This window comes from Phaenicophaeus curvirostris, chromosome 23, assembly GCF_032191515.1.
Source record: "Phaenicophaeus curvirostris isolate KB17595 chromosome 23, BPBGC_Pcur_1.0, whole genome shotgun sequence".
In the NCBI taxonomy this organism is placed as follows: Eukaryota; Metazoa; Chordata; class Aves; order Cuculiformes; family Cuculidae; genus Phaenicophaeus; species Phaenicophaeus curvirostris.
Window position 1 is genome coordinate 5259310 of NC_091414.1, and position 16065 is coordinate 5275374.

The 16065-nt window shown below is 52.0% G+C and overlaps 1 protein-coding gene across 4 annotated transcripts in view; it reads left to right on the forward strand.

Moving 5' to 3' along the window:
- Positions 1 to 16065, forward strand: part of PTPRU (protein tyrosine phosphatase receptor type U) — a 76176-nt gene that overhangs the window by 9350 nt on the left and 50761 nt on the right. For all 4 annotated transcript variants that reach the window (XM_069875203.1, XM_069875204.1, XM_069875206.1 and 1 more), the window contains exon 2: positions 11283 to 11411. In XM_069875203.1, the coding sequence (XP_069731304.1) occupies positions 11283 to 11411 (129 nt within the window). The remainder of the gene's footprint in view (positions 1 to 11282; positions 11412 to 16065) is intronic.

Sequence of the window (16065 nt, forward strand, 5' to 3'; positions counted from 1 at the left end):
TGCTGAGCCTTCTGGTGGGAAACGTGGTGTGAGTGGGTGCTGCATCCCAAAGACTTGCTGCAAATCCAGTCTTGGAGGGGTTTCCAGGCTCACAGGGAGGGTGATTCCTTCCCTTGTCTGGTTAGAGGGGACAGATGCTGTCAGGGAGAGGGCAGAAGGAGAGCAGAGAGGGTTTGGGGCTGGAGAGTGGATCTATATGGAAGCAGCTGGGGAGGAGGGAAAGAAGGAGTCGGGATGTGTGATGGATGAAAGCACCATGCACCCTCCCAGCTGCTGGGGCCATCCATGAATCCATCCTGCAGCCGGGCTGTGAACCATGAGTTAATCCTGTGCGATCAAACCTGGGTTTTTGCTTTCCAGGATGTGAATTCAAACCCAGCATTTACGTGTGATGAGTCTGCCAGGTCTCAGCAGCAGCAGCCACCACATCCCTGCCTGTGTGGTGCTCCTACCTCCTCACCCTTGGAGCTGGAGAGGGGCAAGGGGCTGGCTGTGTACCGATGTCTCAGCTGAGTTCTTATAAAGCCTATGAAAATAGAGTGAGATGGATGTTGAGTGGTTTTCCAGGAAAAAAGGGGATTTTGACATTTTGGCCATTTGCAAAGCAACAGAGGGGAGATATTAAAAGCACTAAATAAGCTCTTGAGGAAAGGCATCTGAGGGCTTCTGTGACCCTGGATTTACAACGTACTGTCCCCAAGTGCCAGCTGATTTTCTGCTTAATGCCTGCACCCAGAGGACCTGAGGAGGCTGCTTGGTTGAAGAGGCTTTAGCATCTGGGAACACGGGATGACCCTGGGATGCTGGTAGAACCCTCCGAAAGATGCTGGAGCTGCTGTTTTTTAATCCAGCCTGGGGGGATGGATGAATGGATGCCTGAGCTGGTACCAACCATAGGTGGTTGAGCCCGGTTTGGGGACTGGTAAAATTGTGCCTGCTGATGGGGGTCTGGGGTTTGAATAGCTGTGTGCCTGTCCTAGTCCAGCACATGGACTCCCTGGGCATGGAGCACCATGGGACCTTCTGCTGGTGACTGCAACCTCCCAGCAGATCCTGTCTGTCCCATCCTGTTTAATAGCGAAGGGTTTAGCTGAGTTCATGCCTGCTCTGGTGCTGGCAACCAGGCTCATGTGTGATTGATTTGCCCATGTCAGCTGCATCACCACCTTTAAACTTTGGTGTCAGTCTTCCCATGTTGCTTTTCCCAGCTTGCTTGGTGCAATGGGAGGAGGAGAAGGAAGAGATGTCGATGTTGACCTGGATTTTGCATTGCACTGGGATGTGCTTCTGTTCTGCCTTGACCTTCCTCTCTGCTTCTCTTCTTCCCACTCTTATTTTTGAGGGCTGGGGAGCGGATGATAGGCACAGTGGGGACTGTGTGGCTGGTTTTGCCCTGTGAGGGCTTTTTGGCAATGCAAGTGGCTCTGTTCTCTGCCTCAAAAGGCCATAAATAACTGGGCTGAGCTGCTTCCTGGGGGCCCTATTGATGCTGGCACACATTCCATCACCAGAGGATTAGCCCATCGGCGTGCTTTGCTCCACGTCCATCACTACAGAGGAGGTGGTACCTGGAGGGTGAGAGGTTGCAGGAGGAGACTGAGGGCTTTCCTCATGTTTATCCCCTGCAAAATGGGGTTGGTTTGGAAAACTTGATCTTTCCCATGATTTCTGCAGCCAGGGTTGGTGTCTGAGCCCCACAGGACTGCAGCGATGACACTGCCACATCCCAAGGCAGCTGCTTTCCCTGCCTGAACTCATGCTAAAGGAGCATCTCTGTTTGGAGGGGGTCTCCAAAAGCAGTGTTTCGCTCTTGGGGCTCATGGTCCTGGTTTCTCTGGCTTTGTGGGTGCATGAGGCAGGTAGCCTTTAGCAGAGCCATGGGGGCTTGATAGCAACACAAGAGCTGGGATGAGAGATGAGCTTTTCCCTCCCTTTTTACTCTTTCTGTATGTTTTTCTGCTTTTCTACCTCCTTCCCGAGGAGCTGGATGGCTTCATGGCTTGTGAGCTGTAATTGCGCAGCGAGCAATCAATAATGGCAGGACAGAGGTTTCCAAAGGCTTGCCATGTTTTTCTTCCTATGGAGTCAAAGAGGCAGCCCTGACTATGTTAATTAAGTGGTAGTTAATTATTAAAGCACTTGCGTTGCAGGTTAGTGGCCTTCTGGCCGGGGAGCTTGAGGGCATTTCTGTGTTGCAGGATCTGGGTATAAATAATGCCTGGGTATAAATAATGATGCTGGTCCTTCCCCAGGAGCAGTGCTGGCTGGATCTGGGCGCTGTGCAGGAACATCAGTGGGGTATTAAATACATGCATCTGCTCTGGCTGTGGGGCTGAAACCTCCCAGCTCGTGCCCCACAGCATCACCAAACAGCTTGGAGTTGGAATACCTGGTCGCACCTGCACTGAGATGATGCAGGACCTTGGTCCCAGCAGCGCTGATCCACCCCACCAGTAGCTGCTTTGGGGGGCTAGAGGGAAGGGGAGCTGCATTTTGCAGCTGGAGGTGCCCCAGGCAAGGACTTCAACTGGCAGGATTAATTATACCCTCCTTGTTTTTAAATACATCTTCTTGATCAGGTGATGCATGATGATGCACACTGCACATGCTCCTTGCCCAAGCTTGAGGTGGCCCCAGAGCATTATGCACCCTTTGGAGCTGTGTTTTTTCTCTGTTGTATTTCCACCTCCTAGGGTTGGAGATGTCCATATTCAGATCTCCCTATTTCCCCAGGCACAGGGGGTCCCTCAGAGGTTGCTGAGGTAAGAGCAGGGGTTGGGCACTCCCCACAGGTTTACCTTGCAGGTAAAAGCAGTGGGACCAGCAGGGTGAGGGAGAGGATTCTGCCCCTCTGCTCTGCTCTCGTAAGACCCCGCCTGGAGCCCTGTGGTCGGTTCTGGAGTCCTCAGCTCAGGGGGGAGACGGAGCTGTTGGAGTGAGTCCAGAGGAGGCCATGGAGATGATCTGAGGGCTGGAGCACCTCTCGTCCAAGGCCAGGCTGAGGGAGTTGGGGAGGGTTTGGGGAGACCTTAGAGCAGCTTCTAGTGCTGGAAGGGGCTTCGGGAAAGCTGGGGAGGGGCTCTGGATCAGGGAGTGCAGGGACAGTATGAGGGGGAATGGTTTTAAGCTGAAAGAGAGGAGATTGAGATGAGATCTTGGGGAAAAACTCTTTGCTGTGAGTGAGGAGGCACAGGTTGCCCAGAGCAGTGGTGGCTGCCCCATCCCTGGAGGGGTTCAAGGCCAGGTTGGATGGGGCTTGGAGCCCCTGATCCAGTGGGAGGTGTCCCTGCCCATGGCAGGGGTGGGACTGGATGGGCTTTGAGGTCCCTTCCAACCCAAACCATTCCATGTTTCTATGAGCCTTAACAGGCAAAAAAAAAAGGTGATTTATGTCTTCTGTAGTTGCTGGTAGACAGATATTGTTTTCCTAGTCCTGTGCTTTCCAAACACTGAGGTTATCAGGCATAAGTGACTTATTATGCAAATCCTCCGTCTTAATATCTGGCTGCTCTCTCCCTGGAATTGCATTGGCTAAACCCCATGCGTTATTGGAGCTGCTAATGTTTACACATTAGGTTCTTTGGCTAATATACAAGGCTTCAAGTTGCAAATTGATGTTTCTTACAGCTGAGCAAATTATTTTTCTATTAAATGCAATATTTAAAATGATTTGGAGAAGCAAAACAAACTACTGGCAAGAATTTTAATGGAACTGCTTTCCATATTCTTCTAATCAGCTTTTATCGGGGCCAGGAAATCGGTGATTTTTTCTTAAACATTTCTATTTTGCAGAAGTGGAGAACGGAGAGGAGGAGGGCGAGTTTGTCATCATCTGTGGTGTGTGTAGTGCACAGAAACGCTTGCAGGTGCCTTTTGCAGTTGTTCCTTTGGGCCTTTGAGTGTGCAAAGTGCAGCTAAAGGGGGGGTTCAGTTACCCTCACCTTGCCTGGAGTAGGAGAGAGCTTTCTGCTGGATGCAAAACTGACTGAATGACTGGACTCAAAGAGTGGTGGTGGCCAGAGTTAATTCCATTTGGAGACAAGTGTTGTCCCCAGGGGTCAGTATTGGGTCCAGTTCTGTTCAGTATCTTTAGTCAATGATCTGGATTGAGTGCTCCCTCTATTTGCAGATTTTACCAAGTTGAGAGGGAGTTACGATCTGCTTGAGGTATCTGGGCAGGGTGGATTAATGGGCTGAGGCCATTGGGATGGGGTTCAACATGGCCAGGTTTGTGGGCTTGGGGTTACAACAACCTCGTGCAGCTCCAGGCTTGGGGGGAGGTTGCTGGAAAGCTGCCTGGCAGAGAAGGACCTGGGGGTGCTGGTCAACAACAGCTCAGTATGAGCCAACAGTGGTCCACGTGGCCAAGAAGGCAAAGAGCATCCTGGCTTGGATCAGCCATGGTGTGGCCAGCAGGAACAGGGAAGGAATTGTCCCACAGACTCTGCATTGGTTGAGGCTGCACCTCGAGCCCTGGGTTCAGTTTTGGGCCCCTCACTAGAAGAAAGACCTTGAAGGGCTGGAGCGTGTCCGGAGAAGGGAACAGAGCTGGGGAAGGGGCTGGAGAGGAGGCTGAGGGGAGACCTCATTGCTCTCTGCAGCCCCTGGAAGGGAGGTTGTGGTGAGGTGGGTGCTGGGCTCTTGTAAGTAACAAATAATAGGATGGGAGGAAATGGCCTCAAGTTGTGCTGGGAGGGAGGTTCATATTGGATATCAGGAAGAGTTTCTCACTGGAAGGGCTGGCAGAGGCTGGCCAGGGAAGTGGTGGAGTCCCTGTCCCTGGAGGTCTTTAAAAGCTGGGCAGATGAGGTGCTCAGGGATATGGTTTAGTAGTGAGCAAGTACAGCTGAACACAATCTCAAAGGTCTTTTCCAACAAAATCATCGTATGATCCCACTATTGAGCCCCAAGCACTGGTGTGTTTGGGCTTGGTTGGGAACTGACTGTGGAGCCACCACACATGATCATAGAATCATAGAATAACCAGGTTGGAAGAGACCCACCGGATCATGGAGTCCAACCGTTCCTATCAAACACTAAACCATGCCCCTTAGCACCTCGTCCACCCGTGCCTTAAACACCTCCAGGGAAGGTGACTCAACCACCTGATGGTCAGGGCTTGCCAGGCTCTCCATCAACCTGAGAGGCTGCAGTGCAGGACCCGCTTTGCACTTTGCATCTTGGTTTGCTTGCTGAGCTGGATTCCTTGGTGCTGCATCCCCTTGAGTGAGTCCCAGACCCCTGTATGGCATCATCCTCTGGGAATCTGAGCTCCTCATGGACTGAAATGGGGTTTCCAGTCCTTTATCCGTTAATAACCTCGACTGGGAGCCTGCAGTATGGTATGTATAAGATCTTCTTGAATAAGAAGTGTATCTAATTTTAGATGAATTGCAGTGTGTTCCCTATCCCCCGTGTCTGCTGGCGCCTGGAGGAAAGCGGTTCCCAGCATTTCCTTCCTAGGGCATGTTCCCACAGGAGTGTGCCGAGGAAATCACCTCTAAATAGCAGTCGGAATCAGGAGGTGGGAGGCTGGCTCGGCTCCGCGGGGGTGCCGGGGAAGGGATGGCATCTCACCAGCATCTGCTGGATCAGGATTGTGCATCCCAGCCAACCTTTGCTCCCAGGGCTGATGCTGGTTTCTTCTGGTGTTACAGGAATAGCCTGTGTGCCTCAGTTTCCCCATTTGCAGGGAATTAACCTTTTATTCTGTATCAAGAGCTTGATCCTTTGGTGCAGTGAAGAGCGTCTTTCTCATATGTGCTGAAGGGGGGTGTTGGGTGATAGTCTGGGGCTGTGAGACTTTTTGTAGGCTGCAGCGCTGTCCCTGCTCCCGGGAATTGGTGAAAACTGCTGATCTGGGAGATGCTCACCCCTACCATTTGTGTTCAGGGTGGCGATGGGTTACAGCCTTTATTTGCTGTGTGAGGTGTTTGCATGTGCTGCTCAGCAGCTGGGGTGATGTATGGTGTGCCTGGGGGTACCAGAGTCCTGGCTTCCTGCTGATAATCACCTGGGATATGGGGCAGGAGCTGGTGGAAAAGGGCAGGGGTGACCCTGACTCCAGAAGGTCACCTGGCTTAGCTTTCCTGACTGGTGCCTGCACTGTGCACCACGGGGTGCTGGGAGCTTCTGCCCCAAGATGTTGAACCCCAGAGATGATCTTGGGGTTAATCCAGTCTCTGCTAAGCCAAAATGGGAACAAAATGGGCTTTTTTTTTTTTTTCCCTATTGCTTGGTCCCGTTTCATCCTTGTGTATTGGGAGTCTTGGGTTTCCTGCGTGGAATTTCAAAGCTCTGGGGAGCCTCTGCTTTTGAAAGCTTGGGTAAAACCCCCTTTTTCAAAAAGCTTTTCTGTTCTTAGGGCTATTTGTGTAGTATCTCCGTTGGATGGTGCCCTGAAGGATCTGGGTAGTGGTGTTACCCCTCCTTGGGATCTAGGAGCGTGCGATTCCACCATGGATGGTGCCAGGCTGCCTGTTAGCACGGGAGCCTTTTCAAAGCTGCTCAATGAAAGAAAAGAGAAGCCCGTGGAGCATGTCCCATGGTGCAGGAGGTTAAACAGAAAAGGTTTAAGTGTGTAATTAACTTTGAAGCGAGAGGAGCGTAGGCTTGGCGGATGAAAGAGTGGCGGGCGGGCTGGTGGGCAGGCGGCCACGTTCCTCGGTGGCCACGGAGATTTAATTAAATGCCGTCCATTGTGCTTGGTTGTTTGGTCTTTCTTTTCCTCCTTCATGGATGGTTTGTTCCTCCTCTCCCCCCTCCCTGGTGCTCCTGCTTTTTATCCCTGGGGAGGGTGATGCTGAGCAGCACTGGTACCCAGGGGATGCTGAGTGGCACCCATACCTGTCTCACTGGTGATGCCATTAACCCATGTCTTTTTCTCCCTTTTTTTTTTAAAAAAAAAAAAAAGAATTGGTTTGTCTGGTGTTTAACCCCCACAGGAGTGCTCACCCCTCTGCCTGGGCATACCCTGATGCTGCAGTGGTGGCATCAATACCCAGGAGAGATGCTGCATGGCCCCAGTATCCAGGGGGGATGCTGAGCAGCACTGGTACCCATCTCCATGGCGAGTCCCTTGATGCCTCTTGTTTCCATTTTAATAAATTCTGGTCCATCTGGTGTTTAACCCCCATGCTGACACTCACTCCTTGTCTCCCTCCTGCACTGTGGTGCCAACGGGGTTTCGTGTGGGGTATGATTTGTATGTATCCCCCTTGGTATGTATGGGGTACCTGTCGTGCCGTGGGGCAGGCTCTGGATTTGAGGGGCTTTAGTTGACTTTGGCGTGTTCAGGCATCATCTCGGATGCATGATGCCCCCCAGGAGCAGACTGTCACGCCCTCGGCAGTATTTTTAGCTGCTCTCGCATTCAAATTGCACCTCCCACACCCGCTGCCTTCATCCCAACCACCCGAAGCTGCTGTTACCCTGGGCTCAAGCCAGCACAGGGGCTGGGAACTGGGGGCTCCTTGTTTCCACCTGGTGATTTGTTTTTTTAGGGAGCATCTGGTCCTGGCCAGGTCCCACAGGTCATGCCCTGTGTCTGTTAGCCCTTGAAAAAAAAGGTATAATTGTCTCTGTTGCTGCAGACACGTATTTTTGGTTTGCAGTCTCCCTGACCTCCTTGCAAACACTTTGAAACCTTAATAGTTTTGAAAGCTGCTCTAGGTTTACCCCCTCTGATTTTCCACAGCAGTGGAGGCACCCGTGGCCACCTCCTCTGGAGCTGGGGTGTTGGCATTTAATTGCTTGGGTGTTAATTTTTATGACCCTATGAATCTTGTGATGGGGAGGGAGAAGGAGCTGGATGTCGAGCTCTCCCCAGCCCTACCCTTGGATGGGGTGTGATAGTGCCAAAAGCATCTCATAGCTCATGGAAACCAAGGCTCTGCAAAACCCTTTTTCATTCTTTCCCTGTGTCTACAAATCAGCCAAATTTGTTGGTGAGATGGAGTGGCTGGTTGAGCCGTTTTCATTTTGTGCCGTGGATGGGAGGGAAGGCTTGCGCCAGGGGAAGCCATAACAATAAACCTGTCTGGGGAGGGAGATGGATTGGCTTGGCCAGCTGTGCCTTTGCCAGCAAAATATCTACTCCACGTAATTGCATTTTAAACTCCTGGAGCCTCAGCATCATCTCACAGGTGGCTGAGGATCCAGCTTTGGGGTGAGGGAGCAGTAGGGAAACTGAGGCATGGCACCAGTGGGTGCCAGCAGGATGTGGGTGCTGGAGATGCAGCCCTGGAGAAGGAGGTTGCGTCTCCTCTGATGTTCTTAGCAGCTGGGAATAGTTTTGGGGGCAAAGGAATCTCTTTTCCCTGGGGAATGGGGCTCTGCCAGCCTGAAACGCTGTAGCTTCCGCTTAGGTTTCTCAGCCCCCAAAAAAACTTGATGCTAAGAACAAATTTGTCTGTCTCGGAATATCCCATTTCAGCAGATCTTGGAAAGAAACACTTGGGTTGTTTTTTTTTCTTTCTTTAAATCCCTTGGCACTTAGTTTCTGGCACTATGTTGTATTTTTATTTTTTTTTTCCTTTCCTTCCTGGAAAATTTTGAGAGATTTGTGCTTTTTCTCCCATTAGAAGTTTCAAACTCTTTAAAATCAATGGTGAGAACCAAAGGAGCTGGTGACCGGGCTTTGTGGTGCGGGGGCACATCCAGGCGTGGGCTGTGCAGACACTCCATTTTGGGAAGGATTCAAAGAAATCTGTGAGGTCTGGGTGCCTCCATATGAACAGGAGAGAATTTACTTCTAGTTTTCTTTAAAAAAAGAAGTTTCTGGTGGCTCTGGAAGGAAAAAAGCAGCCCTCAGTGCTGGAGCTGGAGTGCACCCTGGTGCTTTAAAAAATAAGTGTGAAGGAGGGGGGGAAAAAACGCCCCAGATCAGTTTTTATATGTGAAAGTGTCAGGAATCATAATTTTCTGGGCTTTTTATGGGTTCTTTTCCAGTGTTCTGGCTTGTGCTTGCACAAGCAGCACGTCCGAGCATCCCCCGGCACGGGGAAGCACAACCCGCACCAGCAGCATGAGGCCATTAGCTGGCAAATCCCTGGGCACTGGGGGAATTACTGATGTAATTTGGGGATAAAATAGGAAAAAAAACCCCAGGATAAATAATCCCCCAGCCCGGCTCTGCTTTCATGCTGGCCCATTAGGGGATATTTGCTTTTGTTCGTTCTGCTTGCTCAGGGCTTTCTTAATGTGCCTGCCCTCGTCAGCCCAGGGACTCGTATTAATTAGCGCTGGTGCCCTGGTCTGCGTGTAATCTGTGGGTTTAACGAACAATAGGTCAGTGTTAACGAACCAGCTCCCATGGGCAAAACCAGCTCGGGGCTGCTGGGTTGGGTTGGGTGCAGGAGTGTGGGGATGCGGGATGCAGAGATGCAGGGGGCTGATGTGGGATCTGGGGGGCTGTATGTAGGGATGCAGGATCTACGGGGTGGATGTGGGATTTGGGGGGGTTGGATGTGGGGATGCAGGATCCAGGGGGCGGATGTGGGATCCAGAGGGCTGGATATGGGGATGCTGAATCCGGGGGGGCTGATGTGGGATCTGGGGGGCTGTATGTACAGATGCAGGATCCAGGAAGGTTGGATGTGGGATCCAGGAGGGTTGGATGTGGGGATGCCAGAACCAGGGGGCTGATATGGGATCTGGGGGGCTGTATGTAGGGATGCAGGATCCAGGGGGCAGATGTGGGTTTTGGAGTGTTGGATGTGGGGATGCAGGATCCAAGGGGCTGTATAAGGGGATGCGGGATCCAGGGGGCTAGATGCGGGGATGCTAAATCCAGGGGGCTGATAAGGGATCTGGGGGGCTGGATGTAGGGATGCAGGATCCAGGGGCAGATGTGGGATTTGGAGTGTTGGATGTGGGGATGCAGGATCCAAGGGGCTGTATAAGGGGATGCGGGATCCAGGGGGCTAGATGCGGGGATGCTAAATCCAGGGGGCTGATAAGGGATCTGGGGGGCTGGATGTAGGGATGCAGAATCTGGGGGGCTGATATGGGATCTGTGGGGATGCAGGATCCAGGAGGCTGTTATGGGATCTGGGGGCTGGATGTAGGGATGCAGAATCTGGGGGGCTGATATGGGATCTGTGGGGATGCAGGATCCAGGAGGCTGTTATGGGATCTGGGGGCTGGATGTGGGGATGCAGGATCTGAGGGGCTGATATGGGATCTGGGTGGCTGGATGTGGGGATGCAGGATCCAGGGGGCTGATGCTGGATGTGGGGATGCAGGATCTCGGGGGCTGATGTGGGATCCGGGGAGTTGGATGCAGGACTTGGGGCTGGCCAGCATCTTGGTTTCTTGTCTCTCACCTCGGTACATGTGAGGGAAAGTGATCTCTTGGCGTTGGTTCTGACTCTCCCTGCTCAGCCGAGCATCTTACAGATGGGGAGGTGATGCGGGGCTTTCAGTTTTGCCCGTTGCAAAGGATAAAACCCACCCCTGACCCTCCTCACAAGATAAGTGCCAGCCCACACTTGCATTTGTAGGGGTGCAGTGGGGGATTGGAGGTTCTGGCTGACACCTAGCACTGTTGTGTCAGGCACTGGATAGACCTCCAAGAGGTCGGGGTCAAATGCACATGGATGGGCTGAGGGCAAAGCAGGATTTTTGCAGGAGCTCTCACAGGGTCTTTTGAATCTTTGTGCAACAACTGCAGTCGAGTGCCTGTTTCCTGGGATAAACCTCCCCCGTTGGGTGTGTGGTCCCTGGGAAGCAAAGCTGGGAGCTGCATCCTGCTCCCACAACAGAGATCTCTACCGGAGCTGAGACCTGTCAGCTCGTTTCACTGATGGGAGAACTGAATGGGAGAGATAGGGATTAGGATTCCCTTGCATACAGGAAAGCTGGGGAGGGGCCCTTCATCAGGGAATGCAGGGATAGGGTGAGGGGGAATGATTTTGAGCTGAAAGAGGGGAGATTAAGATGAGATCTTGGGAAGAAATGTTTTGCTGTGGCCAGGTTGCCCAGAGCACTGGTGGCTGCCCCATCCCTGGAGGTGTTCAAGGCCAGGGTTTTGATCACCGTGATGCACTGGGAGGTGTCCCTGCCTGTGTCAGGGCATTGGACTGCATGGGCTGAGGTCCCTTCCAGCTGAAATCATTCTGTGATAAGCAGACAAGACCATATCCTTGCTTGGGGTGCATGTGGAGGGATGTCTGAGGTCCCCTGTGTTTTGGGGGGCAACAGACCATCCTGGGAGGGGCTTCTGGGGAGGAACCAGTCACTCTAGTGCCTCAGCGGGGACTGATGGGTCTCTCTGTACACAGCTGGCTGCACCTTCGAGGAGGATGGTGACCCGAATGAGTGCGAATACAGCCACGGCGAGGACGATGACTTTGGGTGGGAGCTCATCCGCAGCTATATGATGCCACATCTGACAGCCGACCTGCCTCACGGTGAGTCCTGGTCCTAGTGGGGCCGTGCTTGTCCCCTCCATGTCTCTGGGAACCTTTGCACCTCAACCCTGAACCTCAGAGCTGGTCTTTTTGGCTTCTCGTGGTTTAATTCCCTCAGCATTTTTAGGCTTGACTTGTCAGTCGTGTGGGTAGGGTGTGATGAGCCATGTTGGTCCTCAGCACTGCAGGATGCTGCATGGCCCTGGGGAAGATGTTTGGGGACAGGGGATGCTGCAGCTGCTGCCAGAGGAGGTTTAACAGCACAGCAGGGACATCTGATGGCTCTTGACACCTCTGAGCCCCCATGTTACTGCCTTGGTGGGGTGTAGCCCTCTGTCACCCCAATCCACTTGAACTTGCAAACCATCCAGGTTTGTATTTTTGGGTTGGAGAGCCAAGATTTCTAGTTTTGCTCCCTCTGTACGTGACCTGTACTGTCACTGTGTTTACCTGCAGCCCAGGCACCCCCAGCACTGTTCCCCGGGTGGTGGATGGGGGGACATGTCTCCTCTGCCACGGCATCTTCCAGCCTGCAGTGGTGGGATGGCAGCAGCTCTGGTGGCTTTCTATGGTTCCTGCATCTCGGCAGCATCTCTGGCAATGCTAACTTCCCCATCTGGCATCGAGCGCGGTATCTGCAGCTGCTGCCAGCCAGGATGCACCCGGATTTGTTCAAAAAGGGGCACCTCTGGAGTTGCTCTCCTTGCCCAGGGTCTGCAGCCACCACCTGCTCTTTCCGTGCTGGTGCGAAAGCTCGTGCTGCTTTTACATGGTTGTGAGAAATTCCCATCTCTGGGAGATGTGGAAAAGAAGGAAAAAATGTGTTTCTGGCTCTTGCAAGTGTGGGGAAAGGCTCCTGGCTGTGAGTTGGAGGCATCCCTGGAGTCTCGGGGACTGTAAGGAGGAAAATGTAAATAGACTTTTTTTCTATCTTGGTGCTTCTAAACCAGTTTTTGATTATTTTTTTTTTTCTGCTGGGGGAGCGGAGCCAGCCAGGCAGCCGCAGGGAGCTCCCTGCTCCTGTGGGGGTGATGTGGGCACCATGCGTGGGTGACATCCGAGGGCTTTGCTTGCTCCCCTATCTGGACTATGTCTGGCTGTGACCCCATTGAGTTGTCCCTGTACCCATTTGCTCTGTGAGATGCACCAGCTTGAGATGCTCCTCATTTCCGCGACAGCTGGTTCCAGCTCCTCCTGCCCAGCCTGGAGGTCAGGTCCCACACTGAAGTTGGCAGAAAGAGGGAAAAGCTGGTTTAGAGCTTGATAATAATAATGACTTTTTTAATTAACTCTGTAACTGCTTTATAGAAAACTCCTTATTTGCCCCATCAGCCCCCAGCTGCTTATCTCATACCTTGTTCATGCCAGGGCTTAATTTGGCTTTTCCCCCTCTGCTAACTCTCTTCTGCCTTTACTTTCTCCTTTCCCCATCGTCTTTTCCTTCGTTTTCTGTCTCTGCTGTCGTGTCCTGGGCCCTGAGCAAATGCAGAACAACCCTTAGCCTGGCTGTGGGATTGCTGACCTGCTTCTCTCTTGATGATTGTCCAAATAATTTCTTTAAACTGAACTATCCTAATTTGTTTGTGTCCTGGGGATGGGTCCTGGGGCAGAGAGGAGGGAAGCAGAGTAGGGCTTGAGATAGCACACGATGGAGGGTCTGAACCCTGTAATTAGTTAGATTTTCTGCTTGGTTTTCAGCTGTAATTTAAAATCTTCAGCAAACTGCTTGGACTTAAGGCCTGGGGGCTTGGAAGGGGCTGAAGAGATTGAGCAGAATGGGGGCTGTTGCCCCTGCTAGAGGAAATAATTGTGACTTAGCAAGAGATGGGGACTTTCATAGAATGATGAAGTGGTTTGGGTTGGAAGGGACCTCAAAGCCCATCCAGTTCCACTCTCTGCCATGGGCAAGGACACCTCCCACTGGGTCAGGGGCTCCAAGCCCCAAGTTTGAGAGAAACTCGAGTCGATGGGGAAATGCTGCTGCTGTCCCAGGCTGGATGCTGTGGGGCTGAGCTGTGAGCATGGAGCATCGCAGGGTCTGGCCCCTGGGGAGAGCACCTGTCTCTGATGCTTATCGAAGGTGACCCCCAAAGGAATGCTCATCCCTGTAGCCAGGGGCTCCCCTAAATACCCACCCTGTGTGGCAGGATGGCTGCAGAGGTGCAGGGAGACACTGTCTGCTCACAGCCTTGGGGCACCCAGTGGGTGCAGGAACCCCGTTTTTGTGTAGTTTCATCCCAGTATGCATGGGGAGCTTTGCATGAGGCTCCTGCAGCCTCATCATGCATCTCAGTCTCCCCAGCAGCTCAGTGGATGAAGAGTATTTCACAGCACAGGGGCCTCTCCAGGGAGCACTTTCCAAAGGAGTCTCGTGCTCTCGGATTAAAATGAGTTTTTATTGGAGATCAGCCAGTTTCAAGGAGCGTAGGATTTATTGGAGCGGATGCTGGCTGCTGGCCACCCACCTCCACCTTCGCGTCCCTCTTTCTACTTGCTTCTCTGCTTGATTTGGGGTATTTTTTCCTTCTTCCAATCTTCACTTGTCTCCCCCTTTCACCTAAAGGCAACGGATGGTTCTTTTCCACGTAGCAATCATGATATTTTTTTTCCCAACCCTTTATGTTTTTTAAAGGAGCAGTTGCAGGGCTCCAGGTAAGGCAGGTGTGAGGATGCGCTGTCACTGTATCTGCACTAAAATAACTCCTTCCCTGGATGCTTTGGTCGTGCTTTCCTCCTGCTCATGTGTTGCCTCAGCCTGGCAGGCTGGTCCATACCTACCTTCAGACCCTGCAATATTTGTAATATCCCCACTGTTTTGAAGGTGAGGAGAGGAGGGACAACGTGTGCCTTGCTCTGCAGCACTTGGCATTGCTGAGCACCTACAAGGCTTGTAGGATTTTGCTGGATCCCAAAGCCTTTTGAGGAGAGGGAGACTGGGTGGTTCAGCAGGCAGGGATGGGACAGAGGAGTGAAATATGTCCAATTTCTTGAGCTCCTGGGATGAAACACAAGTTAAGGTTATTTAAGGAACATTAGAATAAAGCAGAATGTTCAGCTTAAGCCCTGTATGAATTTGGATATGGCAGGTTCAGGTTAAAGCACAGAGCAAAGCTGGGGTTGGGTCCCTGTCTTCCCACCTACCAAATTGTGGGATGCCCACTGGAGGACAGGGACGCTCTGTGGAGCCCTAGGGTCTTCCTAGAAGACCTGCATGCACCTCTTTTTGTTGCTGATTCAATTCGCATGTGGAAATTTAAAGGAGATGAGTTGGGAGAAACTGGCAGAAGCTCCCTGTGGAGGCTGCGTGCCCTCCTGTCCCTCTGCAGCCGCATCCTTGGGGGCCAGAGCATCCAGGCTCTCCCACTCTGTACAGCTGTACTCAAAAATATTAAAACTTTATATTTGTGTGTTGTTTTTATTCCCTGCTTTGTTCTTCCCTCCATGCCCAGAGCTGCTGTTGTGCTCTCTGTGCAGCTGCATCACGATGCTCTGGTGCGGCTGTGTCAGGGGTGACCGAGCTGTTGTCCTCACCCTGATGAGCTCTGAGGTCCCTCCATCCTTTCTGAGGAGTTTCTCCTTCAGCTGATAGCTCTGGCGCTGCTTCCTGACTGGCTCCTGCTGTGTATCCATAAAAACCTTGAAAAATCAAGCTTGATTTTTGGCTCCTGGGGAATTGCTCCGGTCTGTCCGAGGACTGCGTGGAGAGATCAGCCGTCAGTGATGGGGCTCCCCTGGGAGATGCTTGTCCTGGAGCTCATGAGGAGTTGGGTATCTGAATCCCGTGCCAGCTCTGACACGTCAAGAAGAAAAACCAGCACACAAGGAGGCACCATCAGGCTTCATCTTTCTGAGTATTTTGCTGGAGGCAGCTGCTGCAGACCTGGTCTCTTGGCTCCTCTCCCTGCCTGCCTGCCTTTCACTGCCTTTGATAGCTCTTTGATTTGTCTTATTTTTATCTCTCAGTAGTTTTGTAGGAGGAAAAATTTGGTGAGACAGGGGAGCGGGTGCTTCTCTCCTCTTCTTTCTGAGCTCTTCTGGGTTTTTCCCAGAGGGATATGCAGGCAGCTTGGGAAGGACAATGCTCCTTCCCTGTGGGTGAGCAGGGCTCATCCCGAAGCTGGGGAGAAAATCCTTGCTCTCAGATTCACAGCCAAGGTTATTGGAAGTGCCAAGTTATCCTTGAAGACTTGATTTGAATCCCAAGGAAGGGCTCAGGATCCCAGGAGTGGGAAAACTAGTCTGGAGACCCAGCATGAGGATGTTGCTAGGATGGGTACAAGGCTTTCTGCATGCAGCCCCTGCGGGCTGATTTTGCAGCTTAAACCTCGTTGTTGACTTGTGTGTAACAAACTGATGGCTTTCCCGTAGGGAACGTTGCTGGAAACTGGTTTCTCTTTTCATTTGTTTGATTGAAATATTATTTAGTGCTTTGAGTCTTTTCTCTTTCTCTGCAGAACACTTGAGCTCTGCTCTAAAAGCCCACCAGAAAACTAAATTAAACCATGTTGCTGCAGCTGAGCTGGGGGGGACACTTGTTATTTGTGGTGACGAAGGGGGTGACAGCTTGCCTGGACCAGCATCTTGATTCAAACCAACCTTAAACTGAGGATCAGAGGAAGCAATTAAGGAGTGAAGCACGGTCTCTGTGTGTGCC